Below are 27,931 nucleotides of genomic sequence, written 5' to 3' on the forward strand. Positions count from 1 at the left end.
TGCGAGGTGGGAGCTGCAGAGATCCGTGGGTCTGTGTCAAACTACATTACAAGTGTTATTGCCAAGGCATTCATACAGTTTTTTAAGCCAAGAGTCTATCTGATGGACAAATGGAACATATTTGTGAGTTGAAGTCAACCCATGGGCATCAGGTTTGATAGTCTTTCATAGAAATCCTCTCCTATTCTCCTTGACAAATCTCTGCAACTCAAGTTGCTGTGAGTTGTCCTGTTCTATGTCTTTCCAACAATCCTAGAATCTGTAGGAACCTTATGACACCTCAATATGAACTAGATCCAAGCCCTAAGCCCTAAAGGCTCCCAAAGAAGACAGAGCTAGAAACAGCACCTCTGAGGGGTGGAAAGTATGGAGAAAGGAGCTTTTATACCCAACAGAAGGCTGCACCTGAGAACATTTTAAAATCCTTCTTAAACCAGTCAGGTAGAAAGAAAGCAATTCTCTGGCATTAGAGAAAATATTTATAAAAACATAATTCTCCCCAAGATGTTAAAGAAAGTATTTAATTTGTACAGCTAAAAACAAAAAGTCATTTCTGATTAGCCTCCACAATACCCAACTTTCCCACATAGTCTTCCATAGCACACAAAGTAGCATAAGTTTTCAAATACCATGGAAGATGCCAGAATGCACACAGTGCAGTCCCAAAGGGGCCGTATATACATGCATGTAAAAGAAAATAAACAATGAAAACTTTATGTCTAGAGAATATGAAAGTTCTGTCAGACAAGGAGAATTTAGGGGAGCCTCATAGTTACAGTACCCTTGTCTATGAGACTTGAAGTTTGTCTCCAATAAACAAAATAATTAGCAGATGCTGCTATCAGTTTACATTCAATAAACTCTTACAAATATATCGGTAGATGTTACTCCATTAAAAAAAAAAAACATTTATTTCTGTACACATGTCTTTGCCAATGTCCTAAATTTGGGTTCCAGGTGATCTAGAAACTCCAGCCCTTCTTCTTCCTGCCGATCGCTGCAGCACCCTACTGAGCCGGCCATAGAGCCTTTGCCTTCATAATTGTAAGAACGAACGTAATCTTCAGAATGTTTGTGTTCCTCATCTTGTCCGCACAAGTACACCTTCTGTTTCGAGAAAGAGCACATTTTATTATTATTTTTTTAAAAACACCTAAACATATTAGCAGAAAAATGATGTCTTTGATTTACCTTTTACTGTTTAATTTTTAATCAGAGTGTGTCCTCTAATGGATTCCTACATATAAAAAATGCACATGATTGGTCTGTATTCTATTCATTTTTAAAATATAGCAAATAAATAAATGCTCCCAGTGAACACATTTATAAAATTAAGGTTTTATATACATCACATGACTTAAAACTTCCCATTTGAAAATAAATGTGTATAGTAGAAATTTACCTCTGTAGCCTTTTCACATATATGGGGAAAACCAATATAGGCTAGGATTCTTAGAATACACTATTGTAGTATAATAGTGTCATATATTGTACTGGCTAATATCAACCTGTACTGACTAATCTGAACACAAAACAATCAAAGTAATGAAATAAAACCCAGAATACAAGTTCAACAATCTACCCGGTTTATTTTGATAGCCAGGACTTCATAACTATATGCAGAACTCAAATATACTGAAATTATTGATAATTTATGATCTGTTGTTTATAACACATATTTCATTCTAGATTTTTTTTCCGGTAATTTTTTGAAAGAAGGTTTCAGTCTTAAATATTCCAACATATGTCACTCCTAGATAAAGTCTTGTAAGCTGTATTTTTAAAATTTTCAGATCTTTTGCTTTGAGGTTTGGACCTGACATCCATCTATATGACAATTCCTTCAACATTAGAAAAGTGATATGTTCCAGGTGTGAGGAGCAAAATTTGGGGGAAATACTGGGTCATAAATGATGTCTAACTTTCATGTCACGTGAACTTGAAGACATTGAGACTTACTTCACCAAGCCGAGGTTGGGTGAAACTCTGCCAGTCCGTGTACGCATATCTGCCGGTGTCTACACCTCCCTGCCCTACTCCCTTGCTGGACTCCAAGGTGTGATGGCCTTTGTTGGAATCCAAAGTGTAGCCTCCTTTGACCATCTCAAAACTTTGCTGCGTTTTGATTCCCTGGCCACCAAGAGTACCAACCGACATGCTTGTGTCACAAATGTTGGATGTCTGTGTGGGGATCCTAATATTCGCTTCCTAAAAAATAAAGTGAGAGTTATAAGATGAATCCAACTGAAACTCACGGTTCACTTTCATTTCAAATTTCTCACCACAGACATAGCTCTTACTTTCTGTGCCCTAGTGGCCCCAAATCAGGATTACAGCAATAGCCACATCATAGGTGTTATGGTGTAAATTGAGTCCCTAAAACCTCACATGGAGAGGTCCTTACCTCCAGGACCTAGAATGTGACCTTAGATAGAAATAGAGTCATTGTAGATGCAACTGCTTAAGTGAAGATGCAGTTATACCAGATTAGGGGAGTCCTTAATCTGATATGGCCAATGTCCTTAGAAAAAGGGAGGTTTGGGTATAGGCACATGCCCAGGGAGAATGTCATGTCAACATTTGTGCTGCCATAAGACAAGGAATTGGAAGAAGCTAGGACAGATACCTGAGCAGGTCCTTCCCTAGTGCCTTGAGAGGGAACATGACCCTACCAACACCTTTGTCTCTGATTTGTAGCCTCCGAAACAGTGAGACAAAAGTTTCTATTGTTTAAGTCACTCAATTTGCTATGCAGTCCTTTGAAACTAATTCAACAGACTCCTGAAGTTTAAAGGAATGAAAACATGGCACTTGGAACTCTGCTTGGCTTAGTGCTCCATAAATATTACTGGTTATTATTGTTGCCATTATTACTAATCATCACACTGCGTCACTGGATCACCACACAATTCAAGGGAAGTTAAATCCGATTTACCGTCACTTCTTCTCCAGGTCCTTCAGTATTGGATACAATTAAATTTTGCTGTGCTACATCTTCTGGAAAACATTTCTTTACTGTCCTCTTGGTAGTAACACAGAAACATGTAAACATAATACCTAAAAAAAGGAAAAGATTGAAGTAAAATAGTATTTTTTAATCCAGTATACACTAAATAATTTGATTATCAGACTGTTTTGAAGTTTCTTTGCACAACTTTTTAAAATGTATTCCACAAATTGAGGTCACTTCTGGTCATAAAATTTAAAGCAGAATATTTGTAAAATGCACTCATCTATACAATCTCTGTCTTAGAGTAATAATACCTCTTTTCCTAGGTCCAAAAATATGTATCTCTTACATTCTCTATATTTAAAAAAATGACTTCATTTGAGCTTTAAGATAGTATTATTGGTATTTGAAGTGATACAGAACACACTTAACAGACTTACAACAACAAAACAAAGAATTTAGACATAAATATAAACAAGACAATAACATAAAACCAGTGTCTGGTTTTGAAAGTGTATATTAACTAATCCAGTGTTATGAGGAACATCCAGTTTATCCTGAAACTCAAATTCAAATGAATTAGGACACAGTAAAGGCTATGGGACAAGTTTGTAAATGCAATTGTTCTTTGTAGTTGAGAGACAGAAGCTGAAGTCTGAGAAAGGTTGCCGTTAGTTTTGTGTCTTCAAACAATGATTTGTAATGGTTAGACCTGTGGCTCAGTGGCAGAGCACTTGGTTAGCATGCATGAGGCCCTGGGTTCATTCTCCAATACTTAAAAAAAATGTTTGTAGAATGCAAAATCTAAGTTTCCTTTGCTTGCATTATGTCCCCTTAGTGGCCCAACATATGATCATTTTTTTTTCACTCATTGGGATCTTCTTATGATATGTACTAAATCACTTTATTACTAGTATGAAACATAAATATCTAGAATTTTAGAACTACCTTATCTTCTTGTATTTATGTATTCTCTATGTAAATGTGACTACTGCTTGGAAGACTGTATTTTATATGGGAGGGAATCTTAGTAATTTTATCCAACTTCTACATTTTACATATGAAAAAAATGAGTTCAAAGAAGAAGAAACGTGAAACATTATTGAAGAACTGAGGCTCCTGCCTCTGGCATTTACTTTAAAAATTTCAATCTACTCTTATTGGTATGTTTTTCTTTTGACTTAGAGAACATGTATCAAAGGTTATACAGATAATTAATTTGAAGAATCGTCATATTATCTTTTTTCTAAATGGCCATGATTTGAATTAAGCATCCTCCAAAGGCTATGCATTAAATTTTTGGCCCTCCAGCTCATAGTGCTATTAGGAGATGGTGGACTCTTTAAGATGTGGGGCCCATAGGGAGGAAATCCAGTCATTGGGAGTGACCTTGAAGGGGATATGAAGACTCTGGCCTCTTCCTGACTTCTTTACTTCGTGGCTACCACTAGGCAAGCAGCTTTGTTCCAGCACATGTTCCACAGCACAGGCCCAAAAGCAACAGAGCCCGTTGACCATGGACTGAAACCTCTGAAACTATGAGCCAAAATAAACCTTTCTTCATTATAAATTGTTACCTTTGGTGATTTTGTTATAGTAATGGAAAATCAACAGAAACATTAGGTAAAACATGGGTTAACAAATTCTATATGATAATACTTACACAATAATAATGCAGAACCCAACACCATGGCAAGAATAGCCCATTTTCCAAGTATAACATTTCCTGGTTTAATATCTCTCTCATCTTTAATAGCCATTCTACAGTCAGATGGAGTTGTGCAGTCACATATTCTCACTGACAACACATGTTTTGCAGACAAACCATGTCTGTCTTGTATTTGGATAGGCACAGAATAATAGTTGTAATCAAGATTTTGCTTTGCACGAAGAACACCTTGTTTACCTAGGGAGGAAAAGGTAGAAATAATATAAATTGATATGACCTTTCCATAGCAATATTATTCCTACTTGGTATCCTTGGGAATGGAGGTGGGTATATTTGAAATAAAACTCTAATGTTTCTTCCTTATCGGTTTATTTTTTAAATGGTGTATTATCATTATATATAAAAGTATAATTTACTGTGATATGTTCATAGATGTACATGACATAGTTTAGCTAATTTCATTCTGCTCTCCTCCTCTTTCTCAAACTTTCTCCCCCCCTACATTCTTCAGCTTCTCCACTGTTCTTAATTGTTCATTTTTCTTTCTTAAAAATTATTTCGATTTCACAGTAAACCAGAAAATCAAATTTAATTTTATTTTGTGCTCACATTAGATTAACCTAAACTTACCATGTTATTCAAGTGATCATTTAAAATGTATTCATAAATTTTCTTAGGAGATTTACAATAAGAAACTAAGTATAACATAAATATATATATATATATATATATATATATATATATATATATATATATTTTTTTTTTTTTTTAAAGCAAAGTATTCTCCTTTTTTAGGATCTACAAGATAATCTCCTAAAATTAACATGTTTATCATGAGAAACTAAGGTGAAAATCAAGACCATCTGCCATCTCAAACCACTACTGGGTACAAAATTTAGCACAATTCTTTACCATTCTTTGATTCTATAGTCCAAAGTTTGTTGGCAGAATTATCCAGAAAGAATTGAAAAGGTGGACCATTATCAGGCCCATCGTCATCTTCAGGTTCCAGAAGAGCATAATCTTTATCATGCTTACAAATTGTCACATCTTTTTCAATTTTTGGTGGATGATCATTAAAATCTTCCAAAAGAACTACGAGTGTTCCAGTGCAAGATCGGCCAACTAGGAGAGAGTTTAAAAATAAGTTATGAAAACTTAAGAAATATATTTATTTTCAACAATTTATGTAATATACAGTTGACATCTGCTTTCATTTATCTTCCCAAATCTCAGACACTATTAATACAAACTAGTGACACTCTTCTTAGAAGACTGGTGGCTGGATCAGATGATCTTTTCAGGTGCTTTTTTAAAACTAAAAGGTGTGAGATTCCAATGTCATTACAGAAACACCTGTTGAAAATAAAATCGATTTCGTACACTTGTTTTATAAAAAAATATATTCACCCTTAGAATAAAAAAACTTTACATTTTGTCATAAATTACCTTCTCAGGATTTTCTCCTTTTCTACATTTATTCTTTGCTCAAAACTTGTAAAACTTCACATTAAAACCTCTAGGTGCTTTATTTCCTCTCTGCTTTGGTACTTTCTGTCGCTTCTACCAGGAATATTTTTCTCCTCTTCCTGGTAAACCCTATTATGGTTATTAGTATTATTGTCTGTGCTGGGGCTTTGAATCCAGGGCTTCATGCACACAAAGCATGTGCTACCTTTGAGCTATATCTCCTGTCCAATCCAGTTATCTTTAAGAATCTACTAAAATGTCACTGCCTCATGAAACCTGTGACTTCTATAGACAACGATGTCACAACCCTGTTTTTCTCAGAACACTTTGCTCCTACCTTGGATGACACACTAAATATTGAGCATGTAACACAGTGAGTCACCTTCATCTTGAGAGCCCAGTATTTCTTGGCTCGCTATAGCTGAATGTTACCACAACAGACATAGTTTTTATACTTTGAAAAAAAAATAATTGAATAATTCAAAAAATGAGTGTGTACTTTCACTCTAATTCAATCAATATAATATTGTTAATAGAAACTCTCACTCAACTGCTGATTACCACCATTACTGTCCTAATGTTTCACACATAAATCTTAAGAAATATGTCTAATTAAACTATTCTTCATATTGGGTGCTTTGGCACATGCCTGTAATCCCAGTGGCTTGGGAGGCTAAAGCAGGAGGATCATGAGTTTAAAGCCAGCCTCAGCAACTTAGCAAGGCCCTAAGCAACTTAGCAAGACTGTGTCTCAAAATAAAAAGTAAAAAGGGCTGGGGATTGTGGTTTAGGGGTTCAATCCTTAGTACAAGAAAAAAAAATACACACACACACACATACACGTATATATTGGATGCTCACTGCATATATAAATTATATATATATATATATATATATATATATGTATATATATATATATCCCATAATTTGAGTTTGAACATGTTTAAAAACATGTTCAAATTCTATCATTTGTGAAAAGATTATAAACTTCCATAAATGGTATGAGTTTGGAATTAAAACAAAAAAAATATCCAATTTCTCATACTTTTTACATTGAATGCTATAAAGTCTACCATAAATCATATCAAATATAATTCATTTTTTTTCTTAGTTTGAAATAACATCTAAGTAATATCATGTTTTATATTTCAAGGAAATATTTTTTTGTTAAATAATGGCAACAAAAGTTATTTATTCAATATGGCCTTAAACTTATGAATGCTATAAAATAACTACTATATATATATATATGCTATATGTATAAATATATATTTAAAGTAATCTTGCTGAAACAAGTTTCAAAATATCCAAAAATAAAAGAGAGAGATACTATTAGGGAAAAATACCTACAATGGAATATAAATATTTTAAGGCTACCAGAAAATTATAAATAAATCTGAATATGAGTAACAACTTCAAAATCAGCAAACTAATAAAAAAAAGAGTAATGTAAAAAAGAAGCTTTTCTAAAGTTAAAAAAATGTAGTAACAGACATTACACATGAGTTGATGTGTACTGATTTACCTTTTACATTTAAAAAAACAGCCTTTCTCTTTATGGAGAAATAAAGAGCACAATTTAAAAAGCTAATAAAAATACGGCAACCATAGGAAAACAAATCAAGATTCACTTAATACTATATTCAAGTAACATTTATTACATGACATCATTTGCTATTATGGTCTGTTTTAAACATGCTGGTGAAAACAGAATAAAAGATGCTTGGAATTGTTTAAATGGATGTCAGTCAAAGACAGAACTACAAAAAGTCAAAACCAAAACAATCAAAGTGCCTTATCCCTAGGAAATAGTCCAAAAATAAATAACTGACAATCGTCAAATATCATGAAAAGGTAAATAACTACATTTGTCTACCTTGAAAGGACAGAATTAAATGACAAGTATCAGTGAGATGGGAACATCATAGAGTCAGAGCTGCTAAGTACATGTGGACTATGTAAAATTCAAACTGATAATGCTTCAATAAGAGGGTCTCTGGAAGCCATAGTTCTCCAGTGATACTTAAATGTTTTCAGTAACTGGAAGCTCACTGCATCATGAGCCAGCCTGGGAAGCATATATGGAGTGTTTTAATTAATTGTTGGAAAGATTTCAGATTCTTCCTTCTTAATCTATCACTCCAGATGTGGACAACTATAAAAATGATACATAATGCCATTAAATGATAATATAATATAGAATGGTAATGTAACAATTATAATATAATTATATTGTTAATTCATAATATATATATATAAGCTCTAGATGATTTCCAACCTATTTAAATAGATTGTGTCAAGTTCATTGAAATATTTACAGAACTGAAGCCACAAATACCTCCTATTAATTTCCACATGACAACCCTTCTACATTTGCTATTTTAGGAAAATTATCTTTACAGAATCCCAAAATACATTGTAAATTTTTGAACTCAATTTTCTACATTGGAACTAGTTTTTGTTCCAAATGCAAAACATGCCCCTGAAATTGTGTAGCTTTTGGTAATGAACTTCATAACGTAGGCCTAGAGATTCAAAGGGCCCTCAAACAATGAGGAATGAGACATTTTGGTATCTGCATTGAATAACCTATGCCAAATTCTATGCTAGATGCTATATGAAAGAATGTTTATAAATAGGGCAGTGTAGAAGTCTTTACTAAAAATGGAGCTCATCCTTATTATAATTTAGAGAAAGAATATACATGGAAACAATGAAAGTATCTTGTTCAGAGTAAAGACACATCATATGTGATAATTAGCATATTAGTCTCACTGCAGGAATGTGAAAAGGTATTAAGAACAGACCAAAGATTAGTGGGCAAGATCATAGAAGTTGTTATTGCCATTCACTTTAAGACTTTAATGGACCTGAATTTAAAGTAGGAGGGGCAACAGTATTCTAGGTGGAAAACATATAAAATAGTGTTTTCTAGATTGATAAGCAGGGAAATCAGCCTAACAAAGAGGACGCACACTAGAAATACAAGAACATGAACTTGATTCTAAGAAAACTATAAGAATAACTAGGTCATCATCCAGAAATATTTGTGAGCTTCAAAACAAAATCCTTGCTATATATATAAGCATATGTTTATATATTATATTTATATAATACATGTCTTATATAATGTTTATATATGTTCATATGTAAATATAGATAGATAGACAGATTAAAGTTCAAAGGAGCAAAATCCTTCATATTGCCACATGATTTTTCTATTACTGAGGTTAACTATGACCCTGGGAGGTAGATTAATGTAAACTTTTAATTTCCTTGGACAATGTTCAGTGTGGTTATAAACCGTGCTTTTTAGCTCTAAAGAGCAAAGTTAATTTTTTATACTTTATTGTGCATAATTTTTTCCTATGATTCCTACTTTCCATGGCAACTTGCCTGGTACTTAGAACCTAATAGAAGAATAAATGAGTAAATAGGACTCCCTGTTTGTCATTATTGTGTTCCCAAACCACTTAGATTTCATTTTTACTCACAAAAGAAGAGTAAATCATCCAAAATTATAGAGTAATAGTAAATTAACAACATTTATTAGGGAAGGTTTTCCCCATTCTTTAGCAGGTCTTTTCCCCAAAAAATTGCATTTAAAAATTATATTAAGAATATGTGTATTATTCCATCTCACTCCGGTCAGAATGGCAATCATCAATAATCAACAATAAATGTTGGAGAAGATATGGGGGTTCACTCATACATTGCTGGTGGGACTGCCAATTGGTGCAACTACTCTAGAAAGCAGTATGGAGATTCCTCAGAAAACTTGGAATGGAACCACTATTTGACCCAGTTATCCCATTCCTAGGTTTATACCCAAAGGACTTAAAATCAGCATACTACAGTGATGCAGTCACATCAATGTTTTATAGCAGCTCAATTCACAATAGCTAAACTATAGAACCAACCTAGGTGCCCTTCAACAGATGAATGGATAAAGAAATTGTGGTATATATACACTATGGAATATTACTCAGTCTTAAAAAAGGAATGAAATTATGGTATTTGCCAGTAAATGAATGGAACTGGAGAACATCATGCTAAGCAAAATAAGCCAATTCCAAAGAATCAAAGTCTGAATGTTTTCTTCAATATGTGAATACTAATTCACAATGAGCAGGCAGGGCTAGGGAAGAATAGAGGTACTTTGGATTAGAAAGATGGGAGTGAAGGGTGTGGGGGGTATGGGGGTAGGAATGATAATAGAATGAATTAGACATTATTACTCTATGTGTACATATGATTAAACAACCAGTGTAACTGTACTTCACGTATAACCAGAAGAATAATAAGCTGCACTCCATTTATGTATGATGTGTCAAAATGCATTCTGCTGTGGTGTATAACTAATTAGAAAAAAATTAAAACATAAAAGAATTCAAAAAGTATGTGAATGAGAAGTATCAAGAGGAAAGAAAGATCATATGTAGGTGATTAATTCATCATATTCATATTTAGGGTTTCTTTCAAAGGCAATTTCAGATTTTTGAAACCCAAATGTTTTAGCTCACAAAAATTGTTCTGTAGCTTGGTCAGTGCACTAATTAGAGTGTGCAACATGGTATTTGTACACCAAGGGCCACAGACTGAAACAAGGCTAGATGGGGCAGATTTATGTCTGACTCAGCTCCCCTTCTCCATATAAACCGCAAGCACCTAGCATCCCCGTTAGTTTAAATTTTTTATGTCTCTCTTAGTAGATATGGCTTTTGTTTTATGTCAACAAGAAAAAAAAATAAGTAGGGTATAATAGCTGAGAAAACAGCATATTTTATGTAGATGAAAACAGTGGAAACCTTCTTGGGTCAGGAAGATAGTCAAAAGAATTAGCTATGTCAGAAAAGCTGAAGTTCATTATTATTTGTGAAATTTTTTCCTCTAATGAGTAAATATATAATTGCCATGATGAAGTAAATTAGCATAACTTCTATTTATATTTTTGGCACTTTTAATATTTATTTTGTGTATTTCTATGATATATACAATACATTAGCATAGTAGTATATGTATACAAATAAAACATTAGCAAACACTTTGCAACATATTTACAAACATAATGAAATTGATTTATTGATATAAGTTCAAAAAGGGTTAAAGATCATTACAGTATTTGAAGGATGCTCTTTACAGATTAGTTCTTAGAATTAACCTTAGAGATTACAAACCATAGCTTTTTATCCCTTCTTTAGGAAAGAGGATAAATGATTTGTTCTCCATTAAGAAAAGCTCAGAACAAACCTATCTGGAACTTAACTGTTTTAGGAGGGTTGAAACTATTTAGCATGTTCAAATCATAATAATCTAAACCTGCATTTCTGAAAAAAAAAAGAGTTCCTTGAATAGGCCACTGTTTCCTCAGAACTTAGACTGATCATTTATTCCCTTGTAGCTCTGCATAACTGATGCTTGGGAGCCTGAACTGGTTAGACTCCAATCATAACACAAACATTGCTCTTTTTTTTTTTTGCAGTATGCCTTATGATTACATTAATGCAAACATGGCTTGCATTAACTTTTGATCCAGAAATGAACAGATTCCACCCAAAGTTTTCTTAGAAACATACCCTACTTTTATATTTATTTCTAGAAAATGGCACTTACCTGCATCTCTTGCCACCACTGAAACATTGTACTGGTTGTTTTTTACAAATTTCGATTCTCTATCTAGTACTTTTACAGTCCTCAAATCTCCAGTGTGTTCATTGATTTCAAACCAGTTATCTTCATCTCCCAACTTCTGATACCTAATTTTCAGAAATCAATATATAAAGGATGACACCCAATAGCAGACATAATCTTACAATTTGTCATTTTGAAAAATACATAGAATTTTCCTAAATTTGCAATCCATTTACATCCCACCAGACTAGCACCATGGTGCATTCCTGTGATCCCTACAACTCGGGAGACTGACACTAAGAAGATCATATGTTCCAGGCCAGCCAAGGCAAATTAGATGGTGTCTCAAAATAAAATAAAAAGGGCTGGGGATGCAGCTCAGCAGCACAGTGTCCCTGGGTTCCATCCCCCAGTACCAGAAAAGAATTTTAGATTTCAATAAAAATGAAGGAACTTTTTGAAAGGTACCTTACCTTAAGCCTTCACCACTGCGTGTTTCTGGGTCCAGTGCTTTGTATCCAAGGAGTTCCTTACCAGCTGGAAGGCCATCTTTACTCTGAATAATTTTCACTGGTGGCTCGCATTCAGGGCCCTCATCACTGTCTTTGATTTTAACAGTCACAGTGGTAGTACACATTGAGGGAGGAGTTTGCGAGTTTGCCGCTTTAGTGAATTCTGCTTCATTAAGTACACCGATTTGCAAAACAACTTGGCGATTGAGTTCATAGTTCAATGGCTATTCAGTAAACATAACTTTAATCAGTCAGTATATACACAACGTGGACTTATGATTTTGATTCCCAAGTTTTAACATAAAGAGAATAACATTTTCACATTTAAAATGTTACCAAAAGTTGTTGCTAATACAAAAACTAATAATTAGCTTTCCAAAATAATAAATGCTGTCCAACACAAAATTGTTGTTTTTGACTCAACCAATGTTTCTTCTTACTTTTCTTTTAGAAGACCCTACCTTCATTTTATATTAAATATTGAAATATGAATAGAAATGCAGAAGAAATGTTTGAAAAAATTCAGATTATGTCATTACCTATCATATGAAATAGTAATGATACATGAAATTCTTCCAGGCTAATGTATAAAATAATTTGATGAGATTTGGCTACCATGTAAAAGATGTCATTGTATTACTTAGCAGCATCTTTTTAAAGAATGTGAAATTTAGGTCTGTTTAGTTTATAATCAAAGTGCTCAATTCTAAACTGAAGAATCAGAAACACTCTTGAAATAAAAGTTAAGTGATAAAAAAAAGAAAAAGAGAAATCTAGAAGAAAAAAAAGAGAAAGAAAATGCAATATAATAATTAAAGGTCATTTTATGGGAATCTTATCAGGAAAACAATTTCTACATAAAGATTCTGGGAATATCTGTTGTCTTTTAGAAATTTATGATGGAAAATAACTATGCAAGAGGTTGGTGAGGTTATGGATAGAAGGGCTCAGAAAGGAACCAGGTGAGTAACTAAGATTAATTCTAAGGCAAATATCTGATAAAATATTCAATATTTCTCTGCCTTGATTTTCCTCATATGTAGAGCAATGAGTTTTATGCCTGACATGACTTTCTTCTAAGAAAATAAATGAGGGTAAAATAATAATAGGAAAGATTTCAGTACCACACTGCAATATTCTAGTCATATACATAAGGAAATATTAATTATTTTTATCAGCACAAAAGCTTAAGTTTGAATGCCTTAAAACATGGTTATTTTATTAATTTACCTTGACCACACACAAGATTCCTTCATTTGTATTTGGATCTGTGCTAATTTTGAAGTTTCCATTCTCGTTTCCCTGTAGGATTGTGTACACAGCCTTTGAGTGAGGCGTATTGGCCAAATCTAGGTCATGTACTTTCATCCGTAAAATCACCACGTCGATTCTATTTTCTTCTACTTCTGTAAAATACTGAAAAGCAAGCCTTTTTAAATTAGAAATCTATAGCTTTTACAATATGGTCTTATACTCTAAAATTCATATTTAAAGAAAAAGAGATATGGAATGTATACCCATATGTTGGGAAATAACTTACAAGTTTAATTCATAGCTTACTTATTTTCTCCTAAATATAAGATATGCATATATCTATCATATATATGCATAAATATCATCTATATCTGTTTTTATATTTATGTCTATATATCTTACATTGTTTACTGGGAAAGTTTGCTCAAAAGTGACAGTCTGTGTTAAGTAGTGAGTCCAGCAGAAGAGATAAAGCTAAACCATTTTTCATCTTAGAACTTGAAATGTAAAGACTCTTCTATTTCTTCACCTTATAAAAAAAATTAAATCCAAGCAATCTGATCCTGGAGCTTAGCAACCAAGAAAATGTTGAACACATGAGCCACCTCAAGGGTGGAAAAGCTCTTGGGTAGCCACAAGCATGGTTATTTCCACAGCCTCCAGAAATGACTGGTACTTCAATTGTTTTTACAAAAATCATATTTTTCTCTCTATTATTTGTAAGTGGCAACTATTTAAGTCAAAATGCATGATCTCCCAGAGCTACCAAGTTCCATATTTGTCTTTTTTTTTTTTTTGAAAACGTAAATGCATCCAGATAAATGAATACAGAGATACACTCACAGAAGTTTCCGTGAAATATGGTGGATTGTCATTTTCATCCTCCAGGGAAATAGTAATTGTTCCTGTATTAAATAAGCCAAAAGGTTGACCTCCCATGTCTCGCACTTCCATTACTAACTTGTAAGTATCACATTTCTGAAAAAAAGGAAAAGGGTACATTGATGAACACTTCTGTTTCCTCTAACTTATAATTATGAGAACTACTCTTTCTGCTGTGATTATCTTAAAAATACTTTGCAAATATTCATGTTCAAATTATATACTCTCACACACTTATTTATTTATTTTGATGCTAATAATTGAACCCAGGACCTTGCACATGCTAAGCAGGTGTTTTACCACTGAGGTATTATCTTAACCTTTAATACAGTTTTTAAAAGGACACCATAATATAAATACAGAACAAGAGACTGGCCAATCCATACAATGGGAAGCTGATGTTTCTAATATAACATTGCAAATGTAGATTTCAAGAGAGAGGAAAAGGAAAAGAGGAACAGGAGGAGTACAAAAGGGCAGTGAGATCACGCTATATGATGAATGCCTGTCCCTACAGATTTGTCCCAACCCATAGAATGTACAGCACCAAGAGTGAATCCAATGGAAATGATGTACTTTGGGTGATAATGATGCGCTGATCTAGGTTCATTGATGATATCAATGTATCTCTGTGGTGCAAGATGTTAATAGCGCATAAGGCTATGTGTCAGGGCGGGGGATACCTGGGAACCATTTGTATTTCTATTTAATTTGCCTGTGAATCTAAATCTGCTTTAACAAATCAAGTTTTTTTAACTTTTAAAAATTACATCTATTGGAAGTCAAATGAAATTACTTTTCGTAAAACAAAAATAGAATAAACAAAACAATTTTAGCACCACCACATCACATTAGGTAAATTTGTTAGACCTTGTCTAACACCTTGTGCTTTCCCATTATCTCTGTAGAGCAAAGGGAAGTCTCCAGAGAAGCCCTAACCCTAGTCCACGGAATAAAACTTAGGAAGGGGCCACAAGGGCCATATTGCAAATTGTCTTGAGAGTTAATTGTCAGTTTACATGTAGTTTAGTGATGGAGAAGTTGATTAATTTCTTACCTCTCTATCCAGCAGAGGTGTAGTTGTAGTGATGACACCTGTATCTGGATGTATGGAGAAATGCTTTGGATGATCAGGGATTTGTTGTAGAATTTTGAATTTCAGACGAGTATGAAGGGTTCCAGGTTCATCATTGTCTATGGCAGTCACTTGTCCCACTGAAGTTCCTGTTCGATAAATCCAATATTGTCAGAAAGTTAAAAACCCTTTTGTTTATAATATAATCAAATTATAAACAAAAGGATTTTTTAAACAAAAATAAAATTATAAACAAAAATAAAAATCAAGGCATTGCTATATTAAACTGTCTAGGAAAGAAAGAAAAGCACAAAATGATGAGTTTTACAGATAATGTGAGGAGTGTATACATGTTCTACAAGACTTCTCCAAGCCCCATGTCTTGAACTCCAATTAAGTGGCTACTGTGATTAACAGGATTTGTATTCTACAAAAACCAGAACAGGTCCCACCCTACCCTTGGTCACAGAGCCTACACTTGGTAACCATAGTTTTAAAATTCTTTCTAAAATACTATCCCAGTTCATGGACTATTTTTGAACAAGACCTTCTTTGAATATTCTGTTTTATATCTCTATTTAATAATGCTAATGAAAGAAAAGGCACAACTTTGCATGTAACAAATGTTTTTATATTTTAATAAACAGAGTTTCTGAGTTATTAGTATATGCAAGTGATTATTAATATAAGAAAGAAATAAACATTATGCATTAGTCTGAGTAACTTTTAGACAAACTTCACAGCCCAGACATGGCTATGAAATGCTGTTTCAACAAGCCACTGATTGTGAAAGACTAATATACATACATACGTGCCTGGTCACAGAATGGAGGAGGCCATAAGAAATAACAGCATTTCTTGCTGATTCTTAAAATAAACTACACTATATTATTATGTTCTTTGGAAGGCCTAGGTTATAATCTTGGCTTCATATAACATGAAACAAATTATTTTTTTTCAATTTGGAAAATATGCCATGAAAAGCAATACATATGTTGTTACAAATCTGGGATTTGAAAATCGTAGGATTTTTATGCTATGATATATTTTGGGGTCCTTGAAAATATGTTGAAACTTTATAGAGCTTCCAATTATATATTGTTTTATAAAACACTTGTGATCACATATACATGGCAAAAACTGAGAATATAAATATTTGTCTGTTGCACATTCAGATCCAAAGTAGATTAACTAGATAGAAACTTTACATATTATTTAGCAGTCTTCTAAATGTGCATAGCAAAGTGAACCTCACAAGGTTTGCCTTTGAAAACTGTGTGATCTTATAAAACTAGAAAGTTGTACGTCATTTATTCTTGAAAGTCAAGTGTTTTTAGTATTCTATAATTTTTAAAACATTAGTAAGGAATTCAATTGAAGTTGAAGTCTAGTGTTTTCCTAGAATTTCCATCCTATTAGGCACAGGTTACAAGTTTAGGATGAAATAAAGGTTAATATCCAACAGTTAATTAATAAAGAAATCAACACTGAACTGCAAAGTTTCAATAAAATGTGGTATATATAATGCGTAAAAGTCAACCTCTTTGTATTTCAAATATCAGTTAAAAAATATTCCCTGGCACCATAAAATGGGGTTTTCTATATGTTTTATTATGTCACTTTACTTTGTTACTCTTCCTGAATTGGAAAGGAAAGTTGAATTTTTCCTACATCCAGCCTTTCAAATATCCTCAGGTGAATCATAATTTAAAAAACAAACAATGAATCTATAAAATAATAACTTCTCATTTTGCTGGAAGACAAGTGGTTTGGGGCCCATTCTTAACTTCTGTTTCATAGTCATGAAGGATTCCTAGCTAGTCCCTTAGGAAACTAAGCCACCTCTCTCCACAACAGAATTTCTAAGCATACATATCTAGACCAAACTCCATTTCAACCACAGCCAACCCTACAGAGAACTGAGTCAAGAAAAGAATTATAAAGTCATGATATAAAAGGGAATGCATATGGAATTCTATCTTATGGAAGTGCTTAAATTTACAAACTTGCTCAGAACAGTTTGAGCCTTAATAGGGATGTCATTTAACAGCAATATCCAAGGAAGAATATGTATAGTCAAAAACACAAAAGAACCTCTAAATGCAATGATAAAATCAAACATTTTATCTTATAATACCAAATGTCAATTAATCTCCTTATACCCTTATAAAATATGAACTTACCAGATCGGCAATTTTCAGGCACGCTAAAAACTGTCATTTTGGTTTCAAAATATGGGGCATTATCATTATCATCTTCAACTTTGAATAACAAGGGGAGCGGATAATCTGGTGCATAGCCATCTGCAGTTGTTGCATAGCCATATACCTAAAAGGAAGAAGAACGCCTCTGGCTTGTTCTCAAATGACAACATGAAAGTAAGCCTACCAGTAGGGCAAAATATGTCATTCAAAAAATAATCCACAAGGGTTTCTCTAACTAATAAATGATTCAATGGAAAGATAACACCCAGGCACGGTGCATGCCTGCCATATGGCTTCAATTCCCTTTAGGTGAGTGTGGGTTTTTTTTTTCTCCTTTTCTCATTAGTCTCCCTCCAAGTATTGTGTGTGCCAAGCACCATGGGTTCTACAGGTGTTCTCTGAAATAAAGGCATGCTGTTCTATTTGTTAGAATGTATGTAGATTTCTTATCCAGATATTCTAATAACAAGTTTTTTTTTAAGTTTATAAACTTTCAAAGTAATAAAAGTTAGATAGATAAAGAGAAAAAAATCACAACTATCTCTGGGTGATATCTCTACCGGTTGTCATTTTTCTATCATAAACGTGCATTTTTTCCTAATAAAAATGCTAATAAATGCATGCATGTATCACAAACTCCAGCTCAGAGTGATATATCTTGACCTCAACTGTGAGGACTTAATGTTTTTTTCACATTTAAATTATTTTTTGCACTTTTCCTATGTGATTTGTGTGAAGTAAGCATTCAATAAATCATAGTTGTATTAAATAGATTTCCTTCACTGACAGGACCAGCTAAAGCTGCCCCCAAATCAACCATATTAACTCAATTCTTTACTACAGTGTTTCCTGATTTTGTTACTGTAAACATTTCTAAAATGAACTAGGATTCAAATCCAAGATATCAAACTCTTCTTTTTCTCAAATTAGTTTTATTAATCAGTCATCAAGTTCTCAAGAGTATTGCATTTTGTGCCTCTATCATGCATCTTCTCTTTTCTTTTAAAATGATTCCATAGCAGAATAGATAATTAAATGTACATTGCAACATACAGAATAGATTGCTCTTTATCTCTTCACAAGACTGGCTTCTAATGCCATATCTTCACTTCTTATGAATATGCTGTAAAGTTAGCATGGAATTAATATGTTCTTTAACAATTATTTATTTTGCTTATGGAAATAAAAATCAAAATGGTTGTTAATGGAGTTGGGGATATAGCTTAATGGTAGAGCCTAAAGCCCTGGGTTCAATCTTCTGTACCAAAAAATAAAAATAAAAAAGGGGTTAGAAAAGAGCTTGGATAAATACTTTTTAAGCAATTGTTTTATATTATTAGGAGTAAAATGTGTTTAATCTAGGAAATTTGGGAGGGAACATAAAATTATAAAGAAATTATATCACTGTACTTAATTATGAAATACATTAAATGAAATTTATATTGCTTTAAAATGTGCAGTGCCTTATAGATTGCTTTAGAGGACATTCTAGGATAGAGCCCAGTCTCCTTGGTATGAATTACAAGGTCTTTAACTCTCCTATGGTCTGAGCTCTCCAACTTTGCATTTCACATTCTTCCCTAGTGACAAACTCCAACCAGGGTTTGTTGTATTTTTGTTGATTTCTTCCTAACCACTAGATCTTTCTATGGGGTTGTAGCTTCCTGGAACATTTAGTTCTTCACTCCCTCTCCCTATATTGTTACCTTCTTTCAGAGTTGCCTATATGTGACCACCAACTCTCAGTAGTCTGCAAGATATCACTCTCTGGACTACCCACGTATGAGGTAAGTTTCTTTTACATAATGTCATTTAGCAAAAAACTTCTTTATACTCTCCTACAATTCAAGATAATAAGAGGTAAATCAAAATCATTCATCATCCTCCCAAAATACCACTGGGAATGTTTGCTATATATCAGATTAGGCATCAGAATGCTGAAGAGACATGTAAATTTGAAGTAAAAAAAAAAAAAGATTAAATTTTCAGAAGAGATAGAATTCTTTGGATAGGATAAGATAGAAGACTGTAAAGTTTTTCTGGCTTACTAAGGAAATAACATGGTACCCAAGGATTTCATTACTCAAAAACAGTGAGAGAGAGAAAAGAAAACATGCACCATGCTATGCCATGGTTTGAGGCAGCAAATGCAGTTAAAATGTATTTAAGATCACCTTGACTCCAGCCCAGGACAATTAAGCTAGAGTTTCTGGGCATGGACCCAAGCATCATTTTTTTTTTTTACTTTTTAAAAAAATTCTTATGTGATTTACTGCTTACAACAATAATTGAGAATAATTAAGGTATTTTGTTATAAAGAAATTTGAACTCAATACAATTTATTGTCACTTCTCTAGAATTGTACAGAACCAAGTCTGTCCTTTAAAATGCTATCATTATATATTCTATACCTTCCCTCGCCTTTATGTCTCTTATCTACCGTCTCACTTTAGCAATGGCACTAATTTTTATTTGAAGTTTATGTTGAACATTAGTAACATTGTAAATATTAAATTAAGTATTTGATTTTTTTAATTTGTAAAAATGCAACACCAAGAATATAACTCAAGCAAAACTAAAGATACAGTTCTGAATAAATATTTCAGTAATCCTACCAAAAACTGATCATACTGCTCACGGTCAATGCTCCGAGTACAATAGATATCCCCAGTGTCTTTCTCTATGTAGAATAAATTGAAGGGCTCTTTGTCCACTCCTGGTCCACTTATGGAGTAAAAGATGGTGTAATTCTGGGCAGCATCAGATTGGATCTATAACAACAAGTGACAATTTAGGAACAGATCAAATATATTGTGATCAATACCTTCAACCTAACTTATGAGTTTATTTTGTATCACTCTCTTGCTTACTCACCTACTATTATTACTTTTATTATCTACTAAGCATTTCCCATGTTTTTCAACTTCTCATTTGCATTCTGGAATGTTCAAAGCCACAGATTCTGTCACTTACTTCACACTAAATTATTTTAATATCTGCAGAGCAACAAAATTTATGGAGTAATATGCCTTTATAATTCCTATGCACTTATTCTTATTTCTTTATAAAATATAGTACAGAGATTTTGAATTATTTGGAATTGAAAATTACATGATTAAAAATATTGTCAAAGTAATTCAACTTTGCACAATTAATTATTTAAAAACCTCAAAATTCCAAAACTGTCCATCCTTGCATCTCAGCTATGTGGAAGTGAGACAACTTTACTTAGTAAACAGAAAGTGATGATGTTTTGGAGGATAAGTGTTCAAGCAAAAGTTGAATTACGCAAACTCTCTAGGCAATCCTCTGTACATAAGCTCTTAAAAAGTCTATCATAGTATTAGGTGAACCTAGATGCAAAATATGGACACAAGAAATTCAAAATGTAAAGCCTGATTCTCACTATTTAAATACAATTTCTGGAAGAAAGTAATAAAATATATTGGATCACTTCTATGTGATCGTAGCTCTGATGAATAGATGATTCTATTGCTATCAATAGTTTAAAAGTTCTGACTCAATATATTGTTCAACATTCAAATGGAAAGTTTTAACCACAAAAAAATCTTTTATACATATGAAACCAAATAAGATGAAACATACCTGCTGAACATGTTGGGGAAATGGACCTAATGAGTTCTCCATCAGCGAACAAGGAATAGGAGCCCATCTTCTCTTACTGCGCTTGAGAACTCTGTCTTTGGTATGTCTTTTCTTAGATGCCTATGTTTAATGAGAAACAAAGAAGTACAGCATTGTTTTTCATTCTTAGGAATACAATTTTCACATATACATTAGCATGGAGAAAATAAGTAAGGTCCATACCTTATGATGGATAATAACAATTAACAATATGATGGATAATCTCCAAAGAATTTTTGTTTTTCAATAATAACACACACACACACACACACACACACTAAAACCTTAGACTCAGTATAGTCTCTCGTTCCACCTGTTTCCTGATTTAACCAGTCAACAAGCAGAAATTTATAGGCATACTCTTTATACATAAATGCTAAAATCTAGCACAGTATTTTGGGTGAATAAGAAATTTATAGGGCATTGGGAAAATATCACCTTGAGATACTGTAGACATCCCTAAAAATAGATGATCCGTTAACAAATAAAAAGAATTGATTTTAGTTCATGAAGAATGGTAAAACCCAAATTTGATCTTTTTTTTTTTTGTACCAGGGATTGAATTCAGGGGCACTCCACCACTGAGCCACATCCCCAGCCCTATTTTGTATTTTATTTAGAGACAGGGTCTCACTGAGTTGCTTAGCATCTCGCTTTTGCTGAGGCTGGCTTTGAATTTGTGACCCTCCTGCCTCAGCCTCCTGAGCTGCTAGAATTACAGGCATGCACCACCACACCGGGCTCCAAATTTTACCAATCTTACAATGTGAGCATTTTTATACCTACATAGAGATATACAACAGTGTTTGCTCAAAGTACATTTTATTTTATATAATGTGGTGATTCTTTGCAATTTCGATTAAAAAATATTCGTAAGGCTTGATCATATTTTAAACTCAGTGAAAAGAAGTTCTTATAATTAAAATGAATTTTGCTGGGAAATACTCTTTTAAATTGAGTTACTTCTTTTTCTTTTTCTTTTTTTTTTAGATCACTTATTAATGAATGATTTTATAAGACCAAAATCGTTGTGTTGAGTTGGCTTAAATGAGATGTGAATTTCCACAGCTTTCTCCCTCCTCACTCCCAGACTAATCACTGCTCTTCCTTCACTGCAAAAAAGTGAGGCTCCATCCAAGACACTCATACCAATCTTCTGGCCTGATCACACCTCCACTCTCTGAAGAAAGGAACCCTGTGGGATTGTCTACTAATATGGGAGTAAGTTTTAGACCATCTCTTTTCCTCTTTCAAGAGACAAATATTCAATCCACAGTTGGTTGGGAAGGAGCCACACAGAGTGAGTGCCTCATCTCCAGGCTGCTTCACCCCTCCTCCTCCAGCTTGAGATGGGCCCCTCCCTTGTCCTTGTTCTTCAGGTGGATATCTCTTAGAGCCACACCTCAAAGCACTCACGAAAACCTTTGATCCCCTGACTTTGCTACAGATTCATTCATTGTTACACACCTGTGTAAACAGCTGTAGAACTCCTTAACAGTCTAGTATTTGTAGATATTAATTATAAATGGAAAAGACAAAAAAAAAAATTACTCAAGGAAAGTAGTTTTAATCTGAAAGGAAGTGTAGGAAACGAAGGATTCTCATAAGGACCTTAGTATATGAAGCTATTTAAATCCTTATCTAGTATACCTTTTCTTCTCTTGCCAACAGTACGATTTCTATCTCCTTTTGTTCCTGCCTCTGACTGTCTGAGAGTAAAATGGAAAACGTCTTCCCTTCAGAAGACAAAAGGAGGTCATGTGTTGTGTAGATGGAGCCATCTTCCAGAATTCTAAAGGCAGGGTCGCTGGACAGGATTTGGCTAGACGACTTGAGACACTCCTCCAGATTCACTGCAGAGAAGAAATTTCACAGCAATTTGTCAGGTGAAACAGGAATAGAACAAGTTTTACAGGAATGACAACTGAGAGTTAATGCATGAGAATCAGAAAGGGTGGTGACAGGCAAGCACCTGCTATTCTAAAATGGAGGAGCCAAAAGAATTAAATAATTAAACTAGTGGAGACAGATTTCCCATTATCCTCATGAATTAAAAAGGGAACAATTTTCCTGGTGACATTGAATCTGGTCTATTTCTTCCGCTTTACCTCCTACTGACAGGTTTGTACATACATGTGGAGATGGCCCTTGACTTTATAAGGGTGCAATAGCAATACACCTTCCATGGAAACTTTACTTGAATTGTGAATTTTAATTTCTATTGTTTTCTCAGCTAGCCATATGGGGTAGCACTCTCTCTCGTGATGCTGGGCAGGTGCTCTGAGCAATAGCTCTTAGTGATCCATGTGAGCAGGAAAATCAATAGCTGATCTACAGCAGATGTTGCTAAGATATGATGTTTGGTAGTTTAAGTGTATTAAATGCATTTTCCAGTTCTGAGATTTTCCATTTACAATAGGGCTATGATCCCATTTTAAGTCAAGCAGCTGTGGATGATAGACAATAGATATAGATAGATCTAGAGCATACACATTCACAAATTTGTTATCTTATATCACAGATATTATAACTGTATGATGTCAGTAGATTTTGCAATAAATCTTTGACAGTTAAAACTATCTTGCAACAAATCTATTGTTAAGCAATATTTCTCACTAATATTGCCAATAATATTTTTATAATACCTTTTTGAGATTAAAGAAACTCAGAACTTAATATGTATTGATGACTACAGTGGTAAGATACCCTGAAATTTTGTTTGACTTTCACAAGCTAGTTTGTGAAGTAGGTCATATACATTCTTGGTGGATACTTGTTCATTGTTATCAACCTCAAGTCCAAATTTTATTTGGAACATTTAAATTAGGAATTATTAATTTCATCTCTAATCACTTGGCATTGACAGTAGATTAGCTGATATGAATTGAAATGTGCTTCTGGTTTTGGTGTCTTGATTTGTTTGGACTAATAAACTCTCTGATGTTTGCTAATTTTTTTTTGGCAAGAAAAGCATACCAGTAACTGTTATTTTAATTATTTTTAACCACTACAAAAAACAAGAAGACTATCTTTTATTGTATGGCCAATTTTAATGCCAAGTAGCTACTATGTGGCTTTTATCCCAAACTTCATAAAAACAGCCTGAAGCAAAATGTAGCAAGTTACAACTGTTAAATTCTCAGTATGGTTTTCTTACCTTTGCCTACAAGTGTTTCGGCCTGAAGATGAGAAGGAACTTGAAGAGAAATTTTCTGACAAGCATCACAAAATAATATCAGAACCTCAAAAGAAAGAAAGAAAGAAAACCTAAGAATTGCATTTTGAAATACATTTTTACATTGCAGTTTTGTCTTATAAAAATATTTTCAATTTTGAAAGCAAATTAACCTTCTAATCCCTTCTTTTTTCATAATCATTTAAAAAAAAACAACAAAGAATGACTTTAGAGTCACCATAGTCATTGAATATCAATGGAAAATTAAGTGAACAGTTCGTCTTATTCATATTGTATAAATGCAAGAAAATGTGTTATAATCCATTGACCTTATATGGAGTTTGTTGCCACTAACACCATACGTAAATGTTCTGATTATCTAGCCTGAAGAACTTATTTAACTCTAGAATTCAGTAATTACATTATCTGTACTGGTTCTCAAATCATCATTTCCACTATTTGAGGGTATATTCTCTGTTTTCAAATTACTTTTTCAGACTATCGTGGCAAAAACTTCAAAGACTAAATGACCTCAAGTCATACAACTAGTCTAAAAAGGACTATATTTCAAAATATAAAGACTTCCCTTTGAGTAAAGATTTCAAATTAAATTCAAGACATAGTTATTGTTTTAAAAATCTAGGTATTTCAAAGAAGACATATTATCTGAAAAATAAAAGTTATCCCTTTGAAGGTTTCAATAAGTCCAAAATATATTTTTCTTCTTTTCTTGGCACTTTATTTAATTTTTCTTCTATCAAAATGATTGCATTTTGATTATTTAAATAGACAGTAGATCAGTTAGATTTCCCAGAACCATATAGGTCATTTATATGATCAGATTTTCTCCAAAGACATATTTCCAGAGTTAATGGACACATTATTTGTGTAGATGAAAGAATAGATAGATATTAATATTAAAAGATATGCATTTCCTTTCCAACTCAACTCAAGTCTATGGAATATATTGCAGCAGCCTGTTCAAATAGACTGTAATTTTAAAAAGCTTTTTTAGCCAGACAATATGAAAAGCTGGAATTTTAAAAGCCATACATGTTTAAATTTGTAAAACCACTTATTAAAAAAGGAGAAATTTTTACCTATTTGACTTTCTTATTTAAAGTAATGTGCTAAATTATATCCAAAGAACTTTCCAAAGATAAGGCCTTGTATTAGTAGTAATCTAAAAGTGGTCTAAATATATAAGGTGAAAAGAGCAAAATTTACATGCATATATACATACATAGGTATACATATATATACACATAACTGCATATACTTGTACATATACCATAAAAGTTTGTGTGTCTGTGTGTATAACATTGTTATACGATGCATCCCATTATTTTTCCCATCCTTATCTTCTTTACTTCCGGTCCTAATGCCCCACCTCAGGTTTCCCATCATTAGTGGTCTTCCAGCCTTCAAGTTGGGTCATTGACTAAGTGATTTGGAGGAGTTGTGGTCAGACACCTTTTTTGTCAGTATGGGAATCAAGGATAAATGGGCACAGAATAAATCAAAAGATAAGAGGCAGGAAATAGGCCAAAAGCAAAAAAAAAAAAAGAAAGAAAGAAAAGTGTGTGAAATCCCTTGGAAATATACCACTACATTTTAGTTAATACTAACTTAAGATGGCCTCTGAGTTCACGTCTCCCCGAGCCATTACAGGATGAGAAGTTCACCATCAACCCTGCATCATATATAATTTATACGCAAAAATATTTGTCCCCATACAGCAAAACCTTCAAATTATGAAAATAAAATGTTTCCAAAATAATGAAAAAGGAAATTCTCAGTTCAGAGATGCTGGATAAGAGATATAGGAAAACTCCTCCCTTCCCATCTTAAAAAAAAAAAAAAAAAAAAAAAAAAAAAACTCATGCAATTGCAAACTATGAAAAATTCAAGTAGAAAGAAAGAAGGCTAATGGTATTTTTAATAACTGTCACATTTTGCTTTTTTATGTTTCCTAATTAAACTGCTTGTTAACTATGAGTTCTGCCTTTCTCTTAGCTCTTCCTGTGTAAAGTAAGAAAGACCTGGAAAATTCATACCTTCACCCCAAATCCTTTTCCCATTCTTGCAGCTCAGTAGAAGGAAGCATGTTAAATACATGAGCTTATTTAATGACAAAAGTAAAACTCAGAAACTTCTGGGCCAAATGCCTAAGGTTTGAATGTATTCCACTACTTCTTAGGAAAACATCACAACAAGACAGAACAAGAGATTCCCTTGAAAAACTTTAATATCCTGGCAGCAGGCACTGGAACCGTAAGCTAAGCACGCCCCATCCTGGACCACAAGTCTCTCCACTCTTCTCTGAATTTTTCTTCATTCTACTTTTGTTTGCCCAGTCTATCTTCCCTGCCTTCCGTCCCCACCTCTTCTCTCTTTCAAGCCCTAACTAGAGGCAGGAAGCCAGTAGTGACATGCTTGAGTCCCTAATCCTCGGGTTGTTACTCACCAGAAGAGAGAAAAGGAGCTGCTTACAGAAGATGCTCCCTGGGGCAGCGGAGGCCACAGCCATCAGAAGTGGTCCCAATGGCCAGGGATGGTGACCAGACAATGGGGTAGCCTGAGATGCACAGGGCAGCTAAGCAGATGCTGGCACTTGTCAAGATGTTCTGCAGCCACCTTGACAGTGCTAAGCTGGCTTTGGAAGAGAGACAGGAGGCAAGTGATAGATGTCAGGAGGAGCCGCAGGAGAATTGTTTTCCCCCTGTCCTCTGGTCAGTCTTCCTCCTTCCAAGCCAATGACCTCTGAATGTAAAGAGGTTTTCCTACAAGTGGGGAGAGTAAGGTACAAAACACCCCAAACCTAGTCACTAGCTCCTCCTCATAGCAGCTTTCAAAATTTCTCCTGCCACTTAACACATAGGCAGAAGCAAGAGGGAACACCCTCCATCCTCAGCCCTCCTCCCTTTACCCCCAGGTTGATGCTATGAAGTCCTCCCCAGTTATTACCCACTCCCACGGGCTCCCCTCCTTCTTGGCCTTATTAACCTGCCTTGCCCTTGGGTAAAAACGTAAATTGTGCACAAACTCCGTGCACAGAAGTGATGCCTCCTTGGCTGGCTATTGGCAAATCAGAGGGCATGAGCATGTGCAATCACATTCATCTGGTCTTATCTCGCCATCGAAGCATTTAGGTGTAGTCTGTCACATAGAGCACTGTGGCTGTGCCAGAGATCTGGCATTCCAGTCTACAGCAGTAGCTTCGCAGGTACAATGTCTGCTCCCTATTATTTTCTGTCTATGGGGGTTTACTCCTCTAGACATCACAAGGAACTCCCCCAGAGTGTCTCAACCTCATAAAAGTAAAATAATAAAGAAGTAGCTAGGATATGATTTTCTTATTGTTTGCTTTTTGTTACACACGAAGCCATATTTTTTGTTCTTATCTTTTTTCTTCTAGGATAACTACAATTGGTGAGAGCAAATCTCATTAGAATCACTCTATT

The 27,931-nt window shown here is 33.9% G+C and overlaps 1 protein-coding gene across 2 annotated transcripts; it reads right to left on the reverse strand.

Annotated features, from left to right (window-relative positions):
* Dsc1 (desmocollin 1) lies at window positions 1–27,367 on the reverse strand. 2 transcript variants are annotated; one of them, XM_058573866.1, is made up of 17 exons: window positions 26,935–27,365; window positions 24,450–24,534; window positions 22,943–23,145; window positions 21,254–21,373; window positions 20,263–20,418; window positions 17,627–17,771; window positions 15,426–15,592; window positions 14,330–14,464; window positions 13,463–13,648; window positions 12,194–12,456; window positions 11,703–11,845; window positions 5,532–5,744; window positions 4,614–4,856; window positions 2,936–3,057; window positions 1,960–2,208; window positions 1,192–1,237; window positions 891–1,107 (listed from the first exon to the last, which is right to left on the reverse strand). In XM_058573866.1, the coding sequence occupies exons 1-16, from the start codon at window positions 26,995–26,997 to the stop codon at window positions 1,202–1,204; spliced, it is 2,529 nt and encodes an 842-aa protein (XP_058429849.1). In that variant the 5' UTR covers window positions 26,998–27,365; the 3' UTR covers window positions 891–1,107; window positions 1,192–1,201. The 2 variants fall into 2 exon arrangements, with proteins under 2 accessions (XP_046284321.1, XP_058429849.1); XM_046428365.2 differs by lacking the exon at window positions 1,192–1,237 and having other exon boundaries at window positions 1–1,107; window positions 26,935–27,367.
* Window positions 27,368–27,931: the final 564 nt, after the last annotated feature.

The sequence above is a fragment of the Marmota monax genome, unplaced genomic scaffold (genome assembly GCF_021218885.2).
Source record: "Marmota monax isolate L192 unplaced genomic scaffold, Marmota_monax_Labrador192_F-V1.1 WCK01_AAM20220418_F8-fsc00031, whole genome shotgun sequence".
Taxonomy (NCBI): Eukaryota; Metazoa; Chordata; class Mammalia; order Rodentia; family Sciuridae; genus Marmota; species Marmota monax.

Coding starts and splice junctions, on each gene's coding strand:
- Dsc1 (XM_046428365.2), bottom strand. CDS start 26,997: ATGGCTGTGGCCTCCGCTGCCCCAGGGAGCATCTTCTGTAAGCAGCTC. Junction 13,649..14,329: donor CATATTTCACGGAAACTTCT/GTGAGTGTATCT, acceptor CTTGCTTTTCAG/TATTTTACAGAAGTAGAAGA. Junction 3,058..4,613: donor GGGTTCTGCATTATTATTGT/GTAAGTATTATC, acceptor TCCTTTTTTTAG/GTATTATGTTTACATGTTTC.